The 25190-nt window shown below is 37.9% G+C and overlaps 2 protein-coding genes across 3 annotated transcripts; both read left to right on the forward strand.

Annotated features, from left to right (window-relative positions):
* The first annotated feature begins 5431 nt into the window (after positions 1-5431).
* adora1b (adenosine A1 receptor b) lies at positions 5432-12209 on the forward strand. Its single transcript, XM_060880960.1, has 2 exons — positions 5432-6612; positions 9563-12209. Exons 1-2 carry the CDS (start codon positions 6284-6286, stop codon positions 10245-10247), a joined length of 1014 nt encoding a protein of 337 aa, XP_060736943.1. The 5' UTR covers positions 5432-6283; the 3' UTR covers positions 10248-12209.
* Positions 12210-16737: 4528 nt separating this feature from the next.
* On the forward strand, positions 16738-22601 carry dclre1b (DNA cross-link repair 1B). Of its 2 annotated transcripts, none has more exons than XM_060882051.1 (4): positions 16738-17470; positions 18598-18763; positions 18873-19055; positions 20839-22601. In XM_060882051.1, the coding sequence occupies exons 1-4, from the start codon at positions 17279-17281 to the stop codon at positions 22017-22019; spliced, it is 1722 nt and encodes a 573-aa protein (XP_060738034.1). In that variant the 5' UTR covers positions 16738-17278; the 3' UTR covers positions 22020-22601. The 2 variants fall into 2 exon arrangements, with proteins under 2 accessions (XP_060738034.1, XP_060738035.1); XM_060882052.1 differs by lacking the exon at positions 16738-17470 and adding an exon at positions 17499-17974.
* Positions 22602-25190: the final 2589 nt, after the last annotated feature.

A 25190-nucleotide genomic window follows, 5' to 3' on the forward strand; every position in this document is an offset into this window, starting at 1 on the left:
TAATCTTGTTTTATAGCAATTAAAACGACTAAATGGTAACAAATTCCTCCTGTAAACCAGACAACACAATATTTAATTGATTATGTTAGTATAATACTCTAGACAGAGTAGTGTCATTCATTCATTCATTCATTTTCTACCTCTTATCCGAACTACCTCGGGTCACGGGGAGCCTGTGCCTATCTCAGGCGTCATTGGGCAACAAGGCAGGATACACCCTGGACGGAGTGCCAACCCATCGCAGGGCACACACACACTCACACACTACGTACAATTTTCCAGAGATGCCAATCAACCTACCATGCATGTCTTTGGACCGGGGGAGGAAACCGGAGCACCCGGTGGAAACCACCGAGGCACGGGGAGAACATGCGAACTCCACACACACAAGGCGGAGGCGGGAATCGAACCCCCAAACCTGGAGGTGTGAGGCGAACGTGATAACCACTAAGCCACCGTGCCCCCCCACAGTAGTGTCATGTGTAGCTTAATTCAAGTATGATAGTTGCGTAATTTTAATTTGTTTGAGGCATAATTATACAACTAGTACATCATTAGTTGATGGACACAATATACAGAGGTATCATCTCACATTATTTTCCACATATTCCTTTCTGTAGCAACACGTCTTCACTGAGCTGTGTCTTGGTACGGATGATGTAACATAAACAAACTTGAGAAAGGAGGGACCCATTTGGGTTTCTCCCAAAGCCCTGGTACAGCAATAACAGAACAGAAGCTTTAAAACATTAGATAATTCTAATATACAAACAGACCTGAACGTGGAACCGTCAAACCTCTTGCTATGAAATAAAATGTGTTCTTTCAGTTTTTCCTAAGAAATTTAACAAAACATTGCTATTCAAGCAGAAATTGGGAGCTATTTTAAATATAGCTATGTGTGGTGATGCTATGGATGTTCTTTAATATGATATCCTGAAGATCTAGGGTTAGGGTTACAGTAATTCTCCCGTCAAAAAACACCCAGAAACCTGACATATTTGCTTGGCCTCACCACCAAAATGATTTCACTGAATTTTACACAATAATCCTCTCAATGCAGTCAGCTCAACACACAAGGAATACAATCAGCCTCTGAGAAGCTGTCTGTGGAACCTGCTGACTGAAGTGCAGCAGTTTGTTTATGGAAGAAAAGCAGGTATTCTTTCTATTCACAAAATCCCTCTTCTCTAAACCTCTTAGTGATACAGAAACACTTGTCAGCGACTCTCCTGTATTTTTATGGTCTGATCCAAACCTCCGTCTCAAAACTGTTTGCCCATAAAACATGTCAAGGTGCGCTGCATTATAACTGCACATTTTAGAAGGTGACACATCAGGAGCGCAGTGTAACAGGCTTCCCGTCTGGGCTCTTTATCTTCGCAAGAACTTAGTGTCTTGCCAGTCAGTCCTGTCTCCCTTTGCAAATCTTCTCTTTCTGGAACATAACAAATGTTGATCCAAGACAGAAGAATTACTATGTTTTAGATGATCAAACACATCTTACCATGTTTGGGGGATATAAAGTGCTATCTGAACTGATTTATAACTGTATCTCTTTAACATACCTTATATAGATTCCTTCACAACTAACAGCAGTCTTGACAATTTCCAGAATAGGGATTTATCTTAACTGTTCCAAGTGTGATTATACTGCTGAGTCTTCTCCAAAACTCTAAAAAATAATTTATGGCCTGAAGAACATTTATTTGTCAGTGAAATCTGTTTGAATATTGCACCATAAACAATAGCAACATTTTTGCTTTTCTAACAGAAATAGTGTATCATAAAATATTGTGAAATTTATGATTTTGGTTTGGCCACTTAATCTAGAACAGTATTTCTAGATTAATTCCTAATATTATGTAGAGAACACATCATACGCATACAGTATCAAACACTATACTCTCTATAAAAGCCATTGTAGCTCCATTCATCAATCCTTTTTTTCATACAGTTTATCCTATGTAATGTCAGGGGACTCTGGGAACAAGGTAGGGGACACTAAATCACAGGGCACTTTATGGACAATTTAGAGATGCTAGTAGTCTAAAATTTATTCGACTTGGGAAAGAAAGCAGAGTAATCAGGGGACACCTCTGAAGCACAGGGAGAACAAACTTCACACACACACACGGGTCGAGCTCTTGACCCTTGGGGTGTGAGGACAATGTGCTTTCAGCTCTTATTCCCCCTCCTTTCAGCTCACAAATTAATAATTGTTAAAAGAATATTTAGCACAACTGACAGCAAGATTTATTTTTAACTGTTTTGCTCAACAGAAACGTTATGCTATTCACTATTCACCTTTTAAAGCATTTTCTGTGACTAGAATTCACTGTGTATCATCTTAACCATCTTATAAACAAAATAAGCATTTTGTGTTACCTGTTTAGGATATATTATACATTTAGTGACTAAAATGTTTAACTGTGTAAGATCATTAAATGAAATTCTTACATACACAAAATAAAGCAAAATTATTACCAAATTTTATTCAAATATAAAGTGTATTCAGTGCACAGTTATTTTTTTTTATATACTTCCTACACAAGACTGCTTGTTTCTTGCTTCTTTTGGACAGATTGTCACAGTGCATTATTTGCTTTGTTTTATAATGAAAATAATCCACTTCATGACTCACTTTGTGCACAAAAATGGCCATCTGGAGCCCATTTCAGGAGCCCAGGAGGCCACCACCATGTGTTGAGAATGTGTATGTGCATGGGGCTGTGCTATGGAAGGCAATTTACATTACTTTACTTTCCAAATGTTTTGGGGAGATGGAAGAAACCCGGAGAGCATGAAATTATCCCAAGCAGGTAGACACTAACCTGGTGTGTGTGTGTGTGTGTGTGTGTGTGTGTGTGTGTGTGTGCGTGTGTGTGTGTGTGTGTGTGTGTGTGTGTGTGTGTGTTCACTATATGGTGGGTTTTATCACAATAGCATTTATAAAATCTTAGTTTATTAGAAATCTGGGCTAAAGAGAATGACATACAGCACAGTGTTACTATAAAACTAGGCCAGGCATATCTACTAAACAATACAGATAAGGTAAGAACCTCCATTACATATTTTTCCTTAGGGTGGCTTTAGCTATTTTTAGCAGAAGATGACAGGCCTCTGGAAAAGGTTAATTCTAAAGCCTCTTGTGATTTCAATTAAAAGCAACATCCAGAGAGCACAGCTACAAGCAGATGTCAAGGGGAAAGAATCATTATTTATGACAGGTTTTAGTTTATAAAGGTCTTCTAGCTGATTTATTGGAATATCTGCTAATTACCTTTGGTAGCTCAACACTAGTTGATTTTTAACAGCTAACCTTTGCTCGGTATTTAGGCACCAACAGGGTGCACCTTGCTTAATTGTATCTTCAGGTTTTAGCAATGGTACAGTTCAATAAATACAGAATACTTAGTCTATTACATTACAGCCTTAGTGATATTTCCAAAAAAAAAAAAGCTGGAGTGCTACATTTTTATCTTTCTAACACTTCCCTGCTGCCTGCTAATTGCATTATATAGAATATGCTTCCATGCCATATGTAGTGCACTGTATGCCCAACAATTAACTCTTTAGGATTTATGGCTTGTAACATTTAAATGAGTCTCTTAATGGTGAAAGCTGCTGCATTGCTTCAGAGACCCAACTTGTCATTCTCGCACTGTTAAGCTCTACAGGATCAAAAAAGTGCAAAAAGACAAAAAAATAAAAAGGCCAAACAAGCAAACAAAAATCAAAAACAACCAAGCAGAAACATTCAAAAGCTGAGGTCTATTTAATAAAAGTTTTTATTTGTGTTGAAATAGCTAGAAGCAAAATGTGCCTTTAACTACCCTAAACAAGGATGTAGGGATCCTGCCTGTGATCACACATTAATTCGCACACAGTAATTTAGAGATGCCAATCAGCATCTCTGTGCATGTCTTTGGTCCGGGGGAAGAAATACCTGGAGGAAACACCTGAAGCACGAGCAGAACTTGCAAACTACATAAGCACTATATACTATATATAGGCACTATATAGGTGCGTGCTAAATACTAAGCCACTAAGCGTGCTAAAACATTAGGCTACTATGTTTTAAAACATAGACTTTTGAGTTAAATTGAAGTACTTTTTTGCATTTTTTCAGTTGTGGTTTGTATAGGAATTTTGCAAAAACTTTTCATATTTCTATTCATATTAGTTCAGGGTACAATATCTATTCAATACAATAACAAGTTTATATTTGGTTACACCCCTAATATATATTTATAACATTATAGATTAACATTATATATGTATATATAATTTTAAATGACTTATTTACTAGGCTAAGCTCAGACAGAGACAGGTCCTTGTGATTGACCTCTACTACCAAAGCAATAATATATTAGAATGAGTACATGACTATAAGTCATGTGTTCCCTTGCAGCAGGCACTTACTGAAGAACAATACTCTTGTAGAAAAGTAGTTACCTTATAACCTTTTGACCAATCACATATATGAATTAAACAGCACTGGATTTAACTACTGTTCAAGTCTGTCTAGAACAATTAATTGATGAACAGTACCAAAAGCAGCATATAACACAGCAACAGTAAAGATACAGATGATCAGGGGGTCTGAGGACATTGACTACAATCAGCAGCACTTTGTGTAGCCACTTAATGAAGTGGCTAGTAAATTGACTCGCTGTGCAAAAAAACCCAGTGACATGTCGTTATCACGTCAGTGTCACTGCTGTGCTAGAAGTGGCACATAAATTACATCGACTAATGGCACCTAAATTATATCTGGTCAGTAGTCAGCTGAGTGATGGGGTACAGGGTCAATTATAAATGGTTGATTCCAAAATATATTCTGTGATTAAATACTTAGAAATATATAGTGCATTTATATTTTAGGACCACCGGGTAAAATGACCAGTGAGTGTAATTCCATGGTAGGTGTCCTAATAAATTGCTCACTTGGTGTGTACTCACTATGTAGAATGATGGTGTAGTCTAGGATGAGGCATACTAATAAAATAATAAAGTAGTAAGCTTGTGAAACATGTAATATTTACAAGTAGCCATGTGTTACTAAATTGATCTATCTAAAATAGAGTTTTTATAAAATAGAGATTTTATAAAAAAAATAAAATCTATCTATCTATCTATCTATCTATCTATCTATCTATCTATCTACAGTATCTATCTATCTATCTATCTATCTATCTATCTATCTATCTATCTATCTATCTATCTATCTACCTTCACAATTACAAATAGCTCTCATTATGTTCCTGTTAAAAAGGTACTATATGCACTACTGAATGAAGTCATTAGGTCCACGCTACACCTCTTTCTATGCTAATGCATCACAGTGATATCAGAAGAAGGACGCACACATCTCATTTTCTTAAGAGGGCTGGACCGGAAACGCTCGTGGCGCTGTACTACAAGCTGTGAAGGAAACAAGTAATATTTGCTGTAAACCGTTGTTTTTTTTTTTTTTAAGCTCGTGACGGTAAGGACTCTCATCTGGGACGGTCCTTCTCTCTCTCTCTCTCTCTCTCTCTCTCTCTCTCTCTCTCTCTCTCTCTCTCTCTCTCTCTCTCTCTCTCTTCTTTTCCTCTTTATTCCCCTGCCCCAGCTCAGCACACTCCGCTCCGCTCTGCGGGATTCGGCTCAAGACCATTTGGGACTTTTTGCTCAGCCAGAAACAGACGTCGAGTCAGGCGTTCATGCGTATTTATTCTAAGAAATAAAGGTAATAAATGGACACAAAGGGTAGACCGGGTGATTTGTGACGCTGCGCACCCGATAAATACTCTCAGACAGGTTGAGAAACAGTGGATACATGGACGGATTGCATCCAGAGCAGAAATGAAGAGATTTCTCATCCCATTTTTGAAGTCTTGGATGGTGGGAGGATTGTCCGACCAATGCAGGTGACAAATGAAAGCGGAATCTAACTGCTTTCCTCGGACAAAGACATGCAAGCAGCAGGACATGAGCTCAGGTGGATGTGATGAACAGACGCGTTTGGGTTTTGCGAATATGGTTCCACCATCTGAAATTTTTCTTTTACGAAAACGAATAAAAGCACCCATTCTGTGATGCGTTTCTATTCTGTATTATCTCTGCATGTATTGCTCTGTTTCTAAAAAGCATGCTGAGTGTGCAGAATAGCCCCAAGTATTCCAAGAATTTGGACAGGAGGAATTTTATGCACTGCAGTCAAACAATTAAACATCCCTTCCTTCTGAAAGCCAACATCCCTGCCAAAGTAGAATTTATTATATAGGCTTTTATTACCATGCCCGCAGCTCAAGCCCTGTACATGGGCATGGAGGTGTTGATCGCCGTGTCCTCGGTGATTGGGAACGTGATGGTGATTTGGGCGGTTAAGATAAATAGGTCACTGAGAGACACAACTTTCTGGTTCATCGTGTCCCTGGCTGTGGCCGACATCGCAGTTGGAGCTCTTGTCATCCCGCTCGCCATCACCATCAGTATCGGGTTCCAGACTCACTTTTACAGCTGTTTGCTGGTGGCGTGCACAGTGCTGGTGCTCACTCAGAGCTCCATCCTCGCCCTGCTCGCCATCGCCATTGACCGATACCTCAGAGTAAAGATCCCTACCAGGTAACACACATCCTTCTCATTCCACTGGAGTATAAAGTTATAGAGCTGCCAAGGTCAGAAAGGCTATAATTGAAGATAAAACTGAGGAAAGACGAATAAATTCAGTTTATTAACTTAACTGGTGCTCTCAGTTAAGTTCTAGATGGCTTTTGTGGTTTTAGATGTTGTGGTGGACTGACTGTGGAAAACCAATATTTATCTAATTTCACTAAGTGACCTCTTTTCAGATTCCATACTGTTTATAAAGATATCAGTTTAAATTGAAGCCTAAGCTTGAAACGAATTCTATAATGAGTATCACATTCCTTAACTTCTTAAAATATTACACAATGTATATACAGTAGAAAGAAAAATGTCAAATTGGAAACACAAACTTAAATAAAAAAAGAAAAGAAAAAAAAATAGACTGGAAAAGAGCATTTTAGCAGCTGGAATAAGCATACAGTAGTCGTGACTTAGGACCCATGGAGCTCTTGCCTGCTCAAATTGCCTCTCACCTACTACGTCTTTTGTTTGCACAAATTCCTTTTCACTGCTGCCAAAATGCCAGTCTGCAAGAAGTAACCTTTTGGTCTAAAATATGCTGAATGCTGTGAGCTTTATAGTGGCCATTGATTTTAAACAGTCTTCTCTGCTTCATATATAATTCACTGGGATTGTTCTGTCTCATTTATTTGATCAGTTTCCATATTCTGTAATTTACATGGAGCAGAACTGCATTGAAACCTGAGAGGATTACAGTGAAATGTAAATACACTGAACATAAGCAAACATGGTTCAGAGAACTGATCTGTAAATGCAATTTATTAAATTATGATCTGTTGACTTAGGAACTAATCATTTAGTTTCTGAATATACAGAGGAAGAAATAATCTGTTTTACACTGCCTTGATACATTTTCTGCCGTATCAGATTAGTATAATCATAACCTAACACGGTTTACGTCTTACTAATAAGGCAACAATGATGAAAAGGTTAAGAGGAAATTAAACAGAGAGGTAAAACCGAGACCCTTCTGCTTCTTTTTAAATACTGTAGCAGTTGATAGAAATCCTTGACAGCTCTATCTGCTGATGTTTGGAAATATTATAGTAGTCAGATAACAAGGTCGAAGTCATTTGAAACCTACTGGACCAATATGTTCACATCTCTCATCAATTTGAAAGCTACATGCTGAAGTTCTAAAGGATAAAGAAATAATTAATGTCCATTCAGTAATACAAATAAATTTCTGTTCAAACAGACTATAACACATTTCTATTGAACAGGATATTGTTGTCATTGTTTTTACACGTTCGTACATGATACTATTTAACAGGTTACAACAAGGTAACTACTTCATCAGACTGTTAAGTATTTCCCCAATAGTTTCATTTTGAACCCAATGTAACGTGTCTAATATTTGTATACAGTGATCGAGTTATTATAAAAACACTAAGAGGGATGGTGGAAGCTGCACTACTGCAACATAGCATTATATAGCACATTATACTGTACAAGGTGTTATGAGATTATATAAACAAATTCCCTCAAGATGTCTTCTAGTAGCTGTTGTCATACCTGTCTTTAAAGAAAGATCTTGTTGTAGTTGTCACTTAGCCGTTTTGAATAAAAACTGAATAAATAAAAAATTGAAATAGGGCAGTGGGGCAGTGGGTCACAACACCATCACCATCTTCTCTGATTATTATGGTCTGATTTGGGTTTCCTCTTGGTTCACTGGTTTTCTCCCACCTCCCATAGGACATGTCAGCAGGTTGCTGGTGTGTCCAAATTGTCCCTAAGTTGAATGAGATAATGAATGTCACCCAAATGAGGATAGGTTCCCCTCTGAGCCTGGTTACTTCCTCATATCATCTCAGGGAGTTTTCCTTGCCACCCTTATATCTGGCTTGTTCATTAGGAATAGGGATATATGTTAGATATATAGTAACTTAATTTTATACTTAATTCTTTTTTCTGTTTCTATACTTTTGTAAAGCTGCTTTGAGACAGCGTGAATTGTTAAATGTGCTATACAAATAAACTGAATTGAATTGAATGTGTGTGTGTGTGTGTGTGTGTGTGTGTGGTGTGTGTGTGTGTGTGTGTGTGTGTGTGTGTGTGTGTGTGTGTGTGTGTGTATGGTGCCCTGTGCTGGATTAGAGTACCATCCGAGGTATTTCAATCACATGGCCAGTGAGCCTGACCAAGATAAAGCGATTACGAAGATAAATGAATGAGTAAAATGATCACAACATAATATTTCATACCATGAATTCAAACAGGACAAACAAAAGGGATTTTATCTGAAATGATTGTCAAGCTGAAATGAATTTCCTAATTGATTGAGGCTGGTAGTTCTAGTGAAACATGTTACAATTGATAACACACACATGCCTTTGCAGGCATAATTGTACAAAACACTAGAAGTGGGAAAAGAACTTAATCTAGAAATAACTCTAGGACCAGAGATTTCATCTTCACCTGGAGACAGCTTGATTTAGTGAAGTAGATGTGTGATTAAATTTCCTGTGTGACAGAGCTCTGTCTTGTTTTTCCTTGTATTGGAGAACTGATTAGCAGCAAGATACACAGTGACTGATGAGGGAGATGTTTTTCTCATGGGCAGGACCCTATTCTGCAGACTCAAATTATATTACTGTCTGTGATTTGGTGAACTCTGGTAGTAGCTAACACACAAAAGGGCATTGTAGTTATTCACTGTTTATAAACGCAGACTCAATAAACCCTGACAACCACACCATGTTTCTTTTAAGATTATTTGTAATTTAGAGATTAAAACATGAACAGTTATGCTGACCTAAAAAAATGGCCAGTTACTGTATCATGCTGTGTTATACAGTTATTCTAAATAATATAGTAACATGAAGATGGTTAGATTAGTTCCAAATAACTAATTGTACTGATTGATGGTAACACTAAATTCTTTCATTGTTTATTGTTACAGTTACAAACGAGTGGTCACTCCAAGACGAGTGGGATTAGCGGTAGTAGCATGCTGGGCAGTAGCCTTCATAGTGGGCATGATTCCTATGCTCGGCTGGAACAAGTTACACAACCTCCAACAACAAAATGGCTCGCTTAGCAGTGACGTCATCATCACCTGCCAGTTTGAGAATGTCATCAGTATGGAATACATGGTTTACTTCAATTTTTTCAGCTGGGTGCTGCCTCCACTTCTCCTCATGCTTGGCATCTACACAGAGATCTTCTACATGATTCACAAGCAGTTGAACAAGAAGGTGAGCACGAGCCACAACGACCCGAACAAGTACTACGACAAAGAACTGAAACTGGCAAAGTCGCTCGCTCTTGTCCTCTTTCTGTTTGCTGTCAGTTGGCTTCCGCTTCATATCTTGAACTGCATCACGCTCTTCTGCCCGACGTGTGAGAACCCTATCCAGCTCATCTACATCGCCATCTTGCTCACTCACGGCAACTCTGCAGTGAACCCTATCATCTATGCTTTCCGCATTAAAAAGTTTCGCACTGCGTTCCAAAGGATCTGGAAGCATTATTTCTGCTGTAAGGACACTCCTCCCATCGAAATGCAAATGAGTGAACGAATAGATAAGGATAATTGCAGTCATGCTGTTCCACCTGCGTTACCGGTGCAACACAACAACATTTAACTGGAATAGCAGGGACTTACTGAGCACGAAGGCATTCTGCTACATACGAATGTAATATGAATGTTAATCATATGCTGACGGCAGGTGTGAGTGCCCTCTTTCTGCAAATAATATTAAACATTACTGATCTTCTGTGACGGACACAGGCGAATGCAGATCATGATGAGGGCAGAATAATGTATGTGTTAAAAGTTGTACAGAAAATGTTTTATACTTGTTAAATACCACTCTACTGTGGTATGAAGTGTCAAACCACAGTGGGTGTAAATAATATCTACACTAGATTATTAGCACCGCTGTACTATCCAAAATGTGCAATACTCCCTAAAACGGTGCATCATCTCTTTGTTAATCAGAATTAGCTTGTATCCCAGTACAGTTACTGTATATAAATGAATTTGAATGTTTACAGTAGTTTGATATACTGAACATTGAAGTAGTTTGATATACTGAACACTAAAGCACAGTTATCGTAAAACAATGTTAGGAATGATAAAGGAAGAAGAATTATATATATTTCAATTTCACCTTATTTATATACCCTTTTTTATCAGTAGTCACAAAGCTGCTTTACAGAACTCCTGATCTAGGCTAAAGCAAAAAACATTCACAACAAAAAGCCCTAAAGTACGTTAAACCCATTTAACACCAGACATGACATGGCATGTGCAGCAAGCAACACTCACATGTGCAGTTTCAATTCACACTGGGTACAAATTGTACAGCTGACCAGAAGTGCAGCCTCATGTGCTGAAGGTGAAATTTGGAGCGCTTGTTTCTGTGCTTTCTCTGTACCGATCATCAGATTATTATGAACATGCATTACAACTGTAGAATTTATTAAGATTTTCAGTGCTATAAAGAAACATAACACAAGTTTAAACAAGGCAAAGGAAGCCTAGTGTAAGCTAAACCCCAATAAGTCTAATGGACATGACATTCGTTGATGCAACGATATTACAATTACTGGATACTTTGCATCACTTTACTCTGTAATATATGAAGCATGTAAAAAAAATTCCCTACTGATGTATATAGCGTGCAAATACTTTGAACTGGACAGGCAAACTGCCATAAACTCTTGCATAATGACTTGACCACTAGATTGATTCAAAGAAAAACCATGAGCTTAACATTTCCCTTTAGCATGGATTGCCCTCTTCTCAGTTAAGCCTAAAAGATTAATTTGAATGAAATGAAAACAAATGAAAGCTTTTTATGATAGCTTATGTATATTCTGTACACACTTAAGCAAATCCCTTTTCAGTTCCAGTTTATCGAATTAACTTAAATATTTAGGATTTGAATGCCTTAAAATATTAATGTCTATTGAACAAACAAAGCATAAACCACAGAAGATGAAAACTGAATTGCTTTCTTAAGTAACGAAACTAAGCAGAAAGCAGTGTAATGATTTTATTAGAATTTTAGTTGTTTAAGATCATTTGTCCCCATAGAGTTTATTTGTTTTGTCCAATAGAAAACCACATGAAATTTAGTTACAAAAAACATTCAGCATTAATAGTTAAACTTATGAACAGCCATCACAATTCAACCCTGAGGAACCATTCAGACTTCAAGGGTGTGTGCTGATGCAGCAGTGTTATAAGTTGAAACATGGTTTATATGCTATGTAAATCGACATATACAGTAACTACGTAGCATGTATATTATATTTTGTAGTGTTAGATACGTTGGATTCTGTAAGATACGAAAAATAAAAAAACTGCAGCAACTCTGTCATGCACACGTACAGTAAGGGCAGTGCATGCGACGCAGTAATCTATTTAGATCATGCACTCACTCCTGCTCACTACTTTATTCACTATCTTTATTATTTGAAATCATAAGCTGTGTATTATGATTATGCGGCCAGTGGTTGCAGAGCAAATTGTTTGCGCAGTCATACGAATTTCACAAAAATGGGGAACCAGAATAAACCAAACATGTTGTTTAATCGCTGTTCGACTGTCTTGTGTCATATTTATTGGGAAATAGTGTTAGAATGAGCTCACATGTGGTCTTATGTGGCATAGGGGCTGCATAAAGAATTAAAGCACCACTGCAACACTACTTTAATGTCTGTGGCTCAGTATCTTGAAAAGAAGAAATATTATAGAGAGACAAAGACTCACGTTCTGGTAGATTAGATCTGCAGAAGCACTGGGTGTGAGTAGATCATACAGGTAATGACATAGGTTAGAAAAATAACAGGTCATGTCTATTACTATATCAGTAATAAGTGTTAATTATTAACACACCTGACTTTATGGCCATATAGAGATTCACTGTGCTGAGCAAAAGTCTTGTCTCTGACATTAAGTATTAAAAAAAAAGAACAATTTTTCATTATAATAAATGTGAAATACTACTACTACATATAATAATAATAATAATAATAATAATAATAATAATAATAATAATAAATATTAAAACAATAACAAATTGCAACAATTTATTAAAAAATAAACACTGTTTTATTCTTATGTTCAGAAATGATTAATTATAATTTTTGTATTAATTATTATACAATATTAGATATAAAATATCTACATAATATCTAAAAAAAAACAACTGATATTAGTTCTGTTAAATTTTAAAACTGGGTGTTTCAAAAACAAAATTCAAATTAAATGAAAAAAAAAAGACAAACAGCATTAGCTGATGAATGATAGCTAAAAGTAATTACTTTATGGAACGGAAGCAATCCATAGAAATGCATACTAAGCATCTGGCAGTTATCTGGCAGCAAAGTTCCCGCTTAAGCTGTGATCAAAAATCTTAGGAGAAATTATTTTTGAAGACAGTAAACGCTTAGAAATCTACATGCAGAAAGGCAAAGCAGTTTTCTGCTGTGATTGTGATATTAATACAGATATTATTCAGCATGTTAGAAGCTTGTGGAAGTGTCAGTGTAAGGCTGTAGGTGTAGGAAGCACACTGACCGCGATGTCATGGTTTAGGACCTGGTTAAAATAAACTAATAGAATGGTGAATGTTGAGAAAGGAACATTTTGATTCAATATAATGTGCATTTGGGCATTTGGGAAAACAACAATGGTAAAAGCTCTCACTATGATAATGACTCCACATTGCAAATACAATTAGGACCTACTTACAGCAGTAAGGCAGATAAGCTAATTACAGTCAAAAAAAAAAAAAAGAAGCTATAACAACCCTTTAAGTAAGCTTGGGAATACTTAGCAGCATTGTGCATTCAATTACATCGTATATCATAATAAAAAAACTTTACTTTATAGGATGGAAAAACAGTATAAGGAACAGGATAATACAGTCAGTGACCAGCTGTCAGGATTTTCTTGCCTCCCAGCTGTGTGTGTGTGAGTGAATGAGTGAGTGAGAGAGTTAGCGTGTGTGTGTGTGTGTGTGTGTGTGTGTGTGTGTGTGTGAGAGAGAGAGTAAGTGTATGTGTGAGTGTGTATGTGTGAGTGAGTGAGTGTGTGAGAGTGAGTGAGTGAGTGAGTGAGTGAGTGAGTGAGTGAGTGAGTGAGAAATTGTGAGTGACTGAGAAAGTGTGAGTGAGTGAGTGAGTGAGTGAGTGAGTGAGTAAGAGTGAGTGAGTGTGTGAGTGAGTGAGAGAGTGAGTGAGTGAGTAAGTGAGTGAGTGAGAAAGTGTGAGTGAGTGAGTGAGTGAGTGAGTGAGTGTGACAGTGTGAGTAAGAGTGGGTGAGAGTGAGTGAGTGAGTGAGTGAGTGTGTGAGAGTGAGTGAGTGAGTGAGTGAGTGAGTGTGTGAGAGTGAGTGAGTGAGTGAGTGAGTGAGTGAGTGAGTGAGAAAGTGTGAGTGAGTGAGTGAGTGAGTGAGTGAGTGAGTGAGTGAGAAAGTGTGAGTGAGTGAGTGAGTGAGAAAGTGTGAGTGAGTGTGTGAGTGAGTGAGTGAGTGAGTGTGAGTAAGAGTGGGTGAGTGAGTGAGTGAGTGAGTGAGTGAGTGAGAAAGTGTGAGTGAGTGTGTGAGTGAGTGAGTGAGTGTGAGTAAGAGTGGGTGAGTGAGTGAGTGAGTGAGTGAGTGAGTAAATGAGTGAGTGAGTTAATGATTTTTTAATGACATGTTTGTCAGTCCAATAAAACTAATTTGAATTGAATTGAGAGTAAGTGAGTAAGAGAGTGAGTCCAGAAAGAAATAGACAGAGAGAGTGAGGGACATATAGGTATGAGAGATAGAAAGAGATATAAAGAGAGAGAGAGAGAGAGAGAGAGAGAGAGAGAGAGAGAGAGAGGTGCACATGCTGAATATCTACAGGAGATAGTGGGGAAAGGCACTGAACCAATTTACCCCAGAATGCATCAGCAGATTCAGTCTATCATTCTTAACACTCATAAATACATACTATTCTTTTTAAGTCTTTGTGTAGCTACTTAATACTTAATTACTTGCTGCTTTAAACCCTTCAAGGGGAAGGAAAAGGCAGGAACTGAAGTTGTTATTAGATCTAGAGGACAGCAGGGTTAGTGGTCATGTCTTTGCAGATTTTACACCTGTTTCTGTTAAAGGTTATTTTCATTTTCTACCTATATTACACACACTGTATGCTTGCTGCACAAATCAGAACAACTGGATATTATTATACTATTCTTCATTTTATTATTCCTTGCACTAACCTTTTCTCATTTTTATAATAAAAAACATCTTTTTCTTTTTTTTTACATTGAATCAAACACATTTAATCAAAATGGCCACACAACGTCTTTGTCACATGTCACATGATCACATGATTTGTATGTATAATATTAGTCTATAATAACACAAAGATGATGCAGCACACTTTGGGACAGCGAGATCCCCTGTACATTTACAAGATCTTACTGCAGAGGTGCCAACATCACTAACAAGAAAATCCCAGCAGACAAAATGACGACAGACAGATAGTTTCATTTAATCAAACAAATTCACTGGGAATAATAAAAAGCAGAAAAATAGTTACAGAAAACATTTTTTACCCCATATGTGTTTTTTTTTATGTGTGTGGTAAGGCAAATGCAAAAACTATTGGGATTGAATTCTCCTACATACTGTATTCCATGCGTAGAAAACTTTATCAGATCATAAAAAAAGCTTGTTGTTTGGTTTTACTTTACACAAGACACCCAAACAATGTGCTGAACCACTATACTGACATTAGAGAACTTACTGTATGATAAAATGACACAACACTTCATTTCCGTCTTATGCTTGTGCAATCATGTCCTTGTTACTGTACCATTTATGTATTCATATGATTGGTGAGGAATTCACTGTGTTTGCCAGTCATGTGTCAGAAACGCCCAGGTCAAAGTCAATCGTCTGACAGAAGATTAACTTTACCTGAACCCAAATGCATGCAGGTAACAATATGATCAATTCAGTTCAGCTTTATTTGTATAGCACTCTAAACAATGAACTTTGTCACAAAGAAATTTTACAGATATGTGTTTATACATTTTTATACCTATTGAGCAAACAAGAGGTGACAGTGGCAAGAAAAAACTGCCTGATGATATGAGGAAGAAACCTGGAGAGGAAGCAGACAGTCACTGATGGAGACTTGAGTGCAAATTGCAGTCCCAAAGCTATCATATCAATTGTAGTCCTAAGACATATAGCAAAACTGTTCAGAGCAATTGCAGTCCAAATTCATCTTCACGGTTTCTAAGTGGTACCTTCCACAGTAATCTCGTGTCTCTTTTGACTGACTATGTAAAGCCATCCACAGCAGCGGCAAGTTTTCCAAGTGAGAACTTAAACTCAAATGGATCAGGCAAGTCTCTATTACAATATAATTGTGGCAGAGACACTAATGGCTCTGTATTTCCTATATAATTACAACACATACAGTAGGGTTAAAGAGCATTTCAGACTCTACAACATGTTGAATCTTAAGGCAGATAGTCTACAGTACAAGAGATGTTTGTGTGCATCTCTTCTTTGCCACAATTTACCATCATCTATTGGCTCCTTCCAGCATAATAATGCAGAAGTCACAAAGCATCACAACGTCATCACAAACTGGTTTCATGAACATGACAATGAGTTCAGTGATCTCCAGTGGCCTTCTTAGATGTGTGTTAGACTGGAAGCGCACCTGAAAAATCTGCAGAAACTGTGATCAGTCACCATATGCCAGAATCCCAAAATAATGTTTTTTTGACCATCTTGTGAAATCCATGCATTGAGGAATTGTGGGTGTTTTGAGAGAAAGAGCAACCCTAGTTCCTAGTGTTAGTGTACTGTTCCTAATAAAGTACTCAGTGTACGAATAAGAGAAACACATGGCGCTGATCTTATGTTATGTCGCCCTCTAGTGGTTATTATAAAATGACATGCTGCAACCTAAACTTCAGATAATATTCAGATATAATTCGTCTAGATAGAAAAAATAAGATTTTAATAATATAGACGAGTTGTGTTTTTATAATATGCGTTTATTTAATGTCTCAGCTTCCGTGTTACCGTATTAGATTTGTAGTGTTAATGTGCCTTTAAGGACTCCATCAGCCAACGGGAACACAGCGAGGTGATGTTATGCACGTGGATTGTGTTTTGTTTGTTTGTTTAATTGTTTTTTGTTTTTTTTTTAAACACACTTAAAATACTATCCGGGTGTTTTAGATCGCGAATACATGGTTCTGGTTATCTGGCTAGTTTAAACAAAGCTGTGTTTTCACCCTACGGCACTGTTAGCTACGATAGCTAGCTAGCATAATAGCACATCTGACCGCCTTTTTATTTATTATTATTATTATTTTAGTAATTCATATCTCAATAGTGTTATATAAATAAAATATTTCTATTCAGGCGTCAAAACTACGGATAAGTACAGCTAAGTACAGAAATGTTTTTTTGTTGACTAGCCGAAGCCTGTATTTATTGTCATGTTAAAATTGATGTTAAAATCCATAAGTTACTATGACAACGCTAGGGAAGTTAACATCTGGTAGAGTCAGTGAGATATAAACAACTGAGTATAGAGTAAATGCACTACTCAGAAGCGCACACTTGTGTAAACTCTTGAGGTTTTTCCAAGTAGCAGAGGAGATGAATGGGAAAGTTATTCCCTACACCCCTATGGCTGTGGACTGCTGGCAGCTCAGAAAGTGCAGCCACGTCCGGCTTTTCTTCCTCTCACACATGCACTCAGATCACACATCTGGACTCACATCCACCTGGAGCCACCGACCCATATACTGCTCTCCTCTCACCGCAAAGCTCCTCACACTCAAACTACAGGTAAGTCCTGGGTTTCTGCACTGGATGGACTTTCAGAAAGATCCAGTTTAGTCCACTGGCAAAACACAGGCCAGAAGGTTCAAGCATATTTTCCAACTGTTATGTGCTCTGTCACATCAAACGTTGACTTTAATGGGAACATGTGAACCTCTGTGACGTGACGTACAGCTAAGTATGGTGACCCATACTCAGAATTTGTTCTCTGCATTTAACCCATCCAAAGTGCACACACACAGCAGTGAACACACATACACCATGAACACACACCTAGAGCAGTGGGCAGCCATTCATGCTGCGGCACCCGGGGAGCAGTTGGGGGGTTCGGTGCCTTGCTCAAGGGCACCTCAGTCGTGGCTGGCCCGAGACACGAACCCACAACCTTAGGGTTAGGAGTCAAACTCTCTAACCATTAGGCCACGACTGCTTATTTATGCAATTATCCAGAAGTTGTCAGCTGAAGAATGGATAAAGACCAGATGGGTTTTCTATTCTTACGCCTTCCAGGTGAGTCTGCGTCCACTGTAACCTCTGATTCTTGTTCATGAATGACACGAAGGGAACCTGATGTAATTGTCCGCTGTTGTAGTTCGTCCATTTCAGGGTTATCATTATTATTATTATTTGAATTGCTATAGTCTTATTGTAAGTTCGACCCCATTTGGCTGTTCTCCACTGAGCTATTTCATCAACAATGTGCCTGCAGGCTTTCCCCTTATAGGATGCCCATTCTGTGTAAACTCTAGAGACCACTGTGTATAAAAACTCCAGCAGATACTCTGTCACTAAGATTTCATAGACAAAGTCACTGGAATAAAATTTTATCTCTATTTTGATTGAATATTAATTGCAGCTCTTGAATGCGAAAGATTTTATGTGGCAGTGCTGCTAATTGATTGGTTAATTAGAAAATTGCATGAATGTTCAGGCGATTCTAACAAAGTGGACAAAGAACTTTTAGAAAAACAATTTGACATTAAGGTAATTAGAAAACCTCTCTTGATTAGTCAAATTAAAAGGAAGCTCATCAGGACTGGAGCTGAGAATACAGTATTATTGGAAACAAGATGTTTCTAGTCTTTTGATTTGTTTTCTACCTCATTGTTGCATTTGATATTCTTCATATGCAGGTGAACGAAAAATGGATCCGGCCTCTGGAGGTTGGGGAGCCACACATGTTGCCCCTGGATGACATTGGGAAGGAAAAATTGACTGTTACGCTTATTGATGCCAACCATTGTCCTGGGGCTGTTATGTTTTTTTTCGAGGGCTACTTTGGCACTATTCTTTACACTGGTAGGTTTATTTTAGTAGTAGGTTTACATTATTATATATGAGTAAAGCAGTCTGTAAAACGTTAAGTTCATTTGCACTCAGTTGTTAACCACCTTTCCACATTTTACAGGTGACTTTCGGTACACTCCATCGATGCTTCGTGAGCCGTGTCTCAGGAACAATACTACTATTGATGTGCTTTATTTGGACAACACTAACTGTGACCCAACACGTTCAATTCCTACTCGCCAGCGAGCCTGTCAGCAGATGAAGGAGATTATACGAAGCCACCCAAACTACACCGTGGTCATCGGTGAGATTTACATTTTATGATGTTTTAAAAAACGTCACATGCTGAGTTCTGTTACACCTTTCAAAGTTTCATTAAATAGGAGTTCAGAAAAGAAGGAGTAAAATGCTATGAAAATCGATGTGGCTGAATTCTGTCAAACATCCAAAAAGGTATTTTGGACAAAATGTTGCTTATTATAAACTTTTCTCACCTTAAGTTTAAAAAAAAAAAACAGTAAATAACATCAAAATAAGATTGATCCATCCTTTTCTTTTCACCATTGCTTAAGCTCTCAGTCAGTCTGCCTAAAGATAACTAACTGATGCACTATTCAGATCTCCAAACATACACCTATTTAATGTTGCCAGAGTATGATTTCAGTAATTATTACTGATTCTCAATCAGAATAAATCACACATACAGGAGTGACTTCACAACATACTCATGGTTGTCAGCACTAAGAATTCCATACGTAACTAAATATACTACATCTAATTCACTAAGAATAAATACAAATACAAAAAGTTTTGACCTTCATCATAAATTTGTGGATGTGCAAGTTGCACATGTTCATTAGTAAGCCACATGTATATAGGCAGGGTTTCCCGCAGCACTTTGCAGTTCGGGCGGCCCGCCTAAGCTGGGAAACCATACCGCCTTTACTAAGTCGTCCAAAAAAAATAAATAAATAAATTTCGCTGCACAAAAGGCCGTCAAGTGCATCTCGGAGAATAGCGCGGATGTGCTTCACACCGCGAGCGGGCACGCGCGCCACACAGCAGAAATGAGAGAAAGATGTGGTCCGTCACTGTCTGGAGGATAACTAGCCAGTTGTTAAAACGCGTGTCCGTGAGAACTGTAAGTGGACTTATGTTTTGGGTTTATTTAAGCCTGTTGTTGTATTAGTCTATAGTTCTTGCAAATCTAAAGTAAGTTAGCTGGTGATTTTGTTGTTTGAGTTCTTCACCTGCTAGCTAGGTTGCACGTGCCTGTTTTTAATAATTGTTAAACGTAGTACAGAGTCTGTGGTCTATCTCACAAAGAAGCCCCGCCCCCCCGCCCAACCCTACCGCCTTAACTAACAAATTTTCTGCGGGAAACCCTGTATATGCATGTATGTATGTATGTGACACCTCTGCTTTCCCACAGCGTTGAATGTAATCTCTATGGGATGTATATTATCTGCTGTCATTTATGCTGTTATATTTTACATAGTAAAATGACTGACATGTTTAACAGGACTTTCTCCAATAATTTGAATAAAGACATGACCCCATCTTAATATGGCTCATACAGCACAGTAAATAGTATTAGTAGTAAATAGGATTATTTTAAAGACTTTAAGTATCTGTGATGCACCTGTGCTGCACTGGAATTCTTTGAATGTCCAGAATCTTTGGATTATAATTTCTCGCTTGCTAGAATCTCATTTCATTTCACAAAGACTTGTCTATGGAAAGTAGCTAAATTTGATCAGGTGAAGAGTTTTCTCATGGCAACACACATTTACATTTACATTACATTTCTTCCTTTAGCAAATGCTTTTATAGCAAGCAAGAAGCTCTTGTTGTTTAAAGGCTGTGATGAAAAAGATTGAATTTCAGGGTCTATCTGGCAGAAAATTTCTCAGGTGCATACTGGCTAAGGTTAAGCAGTATAATGAATCTTTCTGTCCACAGTAATGTATGCACTGGATTAGGAGTCTCTCCATATTCTCCTGGCCCTGGAGTTTTTAAACAAGATAGAATTATTTTGCGTATGTTCTGATGTATAAAGTATGAATATGGTATTTTTCTGCACACAGGCATGTATGCTCTAGGAAAAGAGTCTCTGATCGTAGAGTTGGCGCTGGAGTTTAAGACCTGGGTGGAGGTAGATGTGGAGCGTCTGCAGACACTACGGTTGCAGGAGCTGCCTGATGTGTTCAGCACAGAGCCAGGCTCGGGGCGTTTCCGTGTCGTTGCTCAATCCGAGATCACTGCGTGCAATCTTTTGACCTGGAATAAGGAGCATCCTACCATCGCCATACTGCCCACCAGCCGCCCAGTGGTCTCCTGCCACCCTAATGTCCACGTCGTGCCCTACTCGGACCACTCCTCCTACCAGGAGTTGGAGGACTTTGTTTCAGCTTTGCGTCCTCTCTCACTGGTGCCGATTGTGGGCAGCTGCATGCCAAACCTCTCTCATTTGTGCCAACGCAAGAAGCGACATGAGGTGATGATACCCGAATCAGTACAGCACTACATGAGGTCAAAGCCTAATAATCAGCTGTTTACTTTCAGAAGAAACATTCATCATCATTCTTTGCACACAGTGGTTCAAGGGGTTGTGTTCGAGTCACCTGGAAAGAATCCCAGCCTCCCTAGCCATAATGCTGAGGAAGATTCAGATACTGTGGAGGCAGACATTGATTTTGAACTGGATGAAAACTCTGACTGCATTCTGTTAGACATGAGCACAGACCTCGTGCATGATGTTAATATTCAGCACCCTAAGAGTTTGATTAGGATCATGTCAGAGGATGAAACCACGATTGACAGTCTCCCTCTAGATGAGACCGATTCCCCCGTTTCTCTTTATAATAATAGCACCAGCAGAACCACACCTTTACCCTGTGATAGAGTTACTGCTGTGACCCACAAAAGTCCCAGGAAGAAGAGCCCTGAAATGGGAAACATTAACTCTAGAGTGATGTGCTCATCAATGGACAGCATTAGTCTTCATGACAGCAGTTGTGTAATTACTTTAGCAGCTTTAACACCATCTGAAACACATCCTGATTCATCAGAAGCATTCGAAACAGTCGACAGAGAGAAAGCAGAGCAATGGCTTCTCAACAACTTCACTATTCCAGAGGAAGAACTCACATGTCGATACGGAGTCGTTCGAGGCCTACACGAGGTGTATCCACTAACGCCAATCAATATGCCAAACGCTGAGGGTGATCTGTTTGAGGCTGCGATACAGAGATTCAAATCCAAATAGGTACCTAAATCATTTAGGATAGGGATCTCTTAGACACTTTGATTTCAGTGAAAACCTGAAGCCCTTTACTGACAAGACTGTAGACCCCGATTTACAACATGGACGATAGCGTATAAGATAACAAGAGTGAAGCATGCAGTTGAAAAGTGTGTGTGAACGTGATGTTAATGTAACATGATGTGTTTTATTAATTATACTCACCGTTTGTCTTTATTTAAATCCGATCTTGAGAAAGCTAAGGAAGCAGAACTTTTTTCTTCTGCTTAATCCAAGCCTTTGTGTTGATTCTACCACAGTAACAGCCACTACACTCTCTTCAGTTTTCCAATACAACTTGCTTAATTTACAGTTATTTACATCAAGTTGTAAAACTCTTCTCTAGTGTGTTCAGTATTTTTTTGCTTATTATGGTATATGTAGCACTTTAAACCATGTTCCTTCCTACTGCAGCATCTTGCATTGAGTTCTTGTTTTATAAAACCAAATCCATTATGTGTCTTGTTATTATGCCTAAGTGAGTGTTAACTGATTGTCTTTTTAAAAGTATGGAAACCATTATTGTATTAAAATATTAAGAAATAATTTTATAATTTAGCTGTTTTATAAGTTGTTTACTGTAACAGTGTTTTTGCAAAACCTCATTTTGGAATTGTAATAAAAGGTCACAGCATACAAACTATCTTACCTTTTTGGTTGTCATTTGGTCACATCATCAATATTAGAGGAGTATTACTGTATGTTGATTGTATTGTGTTGTATATGATGTACAGATGTGATTTGACACTAATGTGTTTTAATACCTGAATTGTGATTTCTTAGAGTGATGCTTTCAAATTCATGTTCAGATTCTAGTGAATCAAATTTGAGCTCATCATTAACATGGAAAGGAAAGTTATTTCATTCATCCATTCATTCATCTTCAGTAACCGGTCAGTGTTTTGGTTTGTTTGTCCTGGTAACACTGGGTGCAAAGTGGATATGATACCAGTCCCTCAAACAGACAGTCCACCTAACTGTATGTTTGTAGTCTGTCTGAGGATATGCAGAACTACACATTGACCCTATATAATACTGTAGTGATGTTATATACAGTATTTAAGTAAATGGCTTATTTGGCAGCATGTTTGCCTCATGCCTCCAGTGTTGAGGGTTATATTCCTGCCCTGTTCTGCATGCGTGGAGTTGCATTTACTTTTACGGCATTTGTGCTTTGAAGACTCTATCAATGAATACATCAACACTGCTTCACTAGATCACAGACTTAGGATACCATCAAAATAGTTACAAGCAAAGGAACACTTTAATACAGTGTTATTAAAATATTCTATCAGCTACACAAGGAAAGTGTGGGAGAAAATGCAGAAATAAGCAAAATGAATGTGTTATTTTTCTATTCACTGTTTTTTTTCCCCCCTGATTTAGTTGAGAAGTCAATCATGAAGTTTTTAGTAATGAGATAAATAAATGATTGTTTTACAAAATAAATAATATGATCAAGAAAGTCGGACTCCTATTTTGTTTAGTACCTTTTACTTAGAGTTAAAACTATGGAACGAGCAAGAGATGGAGGACCAGATTCGAAGAGTAGGGAGGAATGCATAGATATTCTTAAGATTTGAAAAATTTCCTTTTATTTTCTGTGATTTTCAGCTTCCTCACCCAGCTCCTGTTTTTGCCTGTAACTCCAATGGTCTGTCAATAGATGGCAGTAAATAACAGGCAAATCACTGATTTAATCCAAATTCTTGTCATTTTCTCCAGATAAATGTCCACAGTTTATGTACACATAATGCTTTGCCTACACATTTCACACAGGCATGTAAATGGTTATATCCCAATTAATGTAAATCTTACTAAGAAGAGCTAACTAAATTAGTGGTATTAACTGCATTAGCAATATTTAATTGTATAGGAGCGTTTCTCGGTGGAAATTCTGGACTGCTTTTTATCCTGGCTTTCTAATAGAATTTCATAATACTTTTATTTAGCACAAACCTTTTACAATTGTGCGGTGCTACTGTATCAAGCAGGGGAACAAACTCTACTCAAGTAGTCCATAAATAGCACCACTTTTCTCAACATCTCTGTTGTTTGGGATCAATGGCAACATTTTGAAATAAAAAAATCCATCCAGTGTTTTAATATAGTATAAATAGTACATTTAGCGTTGAAAATACTTTAACTAGGCTGGCTGGAATGGGGCTCCTTCTCAATTTTATTTCGAAATTATTCGTTTTAGAAATTTCAGAGAATGTTGACTTGTCCCTCATTCCCATGCAGTTTCTAGGTGCTGCTTATAAATCTAGCCAGTGGGAAAAGCGACAACAGTTGTGTTTAATGTAGTTCAAGCACAGTCCCACTGTGCTCATAAAGAATGAATGTGCTGAGGCTGTCTTGGAAACACTTTGCGTTTCTCTATGAAGTCGCTTTCCCATTAACCCACAGAACTCACAGCTCTGTGAAATAATCTTACATACACACTGATATGCAGGATCCATTTTATGATACTGTATTCTACTTGTTCCCCAGTTGCCTTCATCCATTATTATTATCGGTGGGTACGTACAGTAAAATCAGCATATTATATGTCCATTTAAAAATGTACAGTCACCGGCCACTTTATTAGGTCATGCAATAATAATAAGCCTAAAATTTGGCAGCAACACAATGCATAAAATTCTGCAGATACATCTCAAGAGTTTCAGTTAATGTTCACATCAAACACTAGAATGGGAAAAACGTGATCTCAGTGCTGGTGCCAGGCAGGCCTCTTAAAGTTTTTCAGAAACTGCTGAGCTCCTGGAATTTTGTTGCAAGCGTACATCTTGAACTGTCAGCTTTAGTTTATGCAGATTGTAGCCTGTAGCTTAGTACTCCACAGTAGACTCCTCGTCTTGGCAGACAGGATTGTAACATGGTGCGTATTTCTGATGGTGTAGCTCATCTGCCAAAAGGTTTTGTATTGTGTGTACTGAGATGCATGTTATCACAACACGTTTGTAAAGAGTGATTATGTGGGTTACTCTAGCTATCCTGTCAGCTCTTACAAGTCTGACATCTCTTGACAACAAGGCCCTCCTCTAACTGGATTCTATGTATAATCTACAGACCTTTCACATTAAGTGTTAAAATCCAGCTAGTTTCTAAAATACTCAAGCCATCCTGTCCAGC

Source organism: Tachysurus vachellii, chromosome 11, assembly GCF_030014155.1.
Source record: "Tachysurus vachellii isolate PV-2020 chromosome 11, HZAU_Pvac_v1, whole genome shotgun sequence".
Lineage (NCBI taxonomy): Eukaryota > Metazoa > Chordata > Actinopteri > Siluriformes > Bagridae > Tachysurus > Tachysurus vachellii.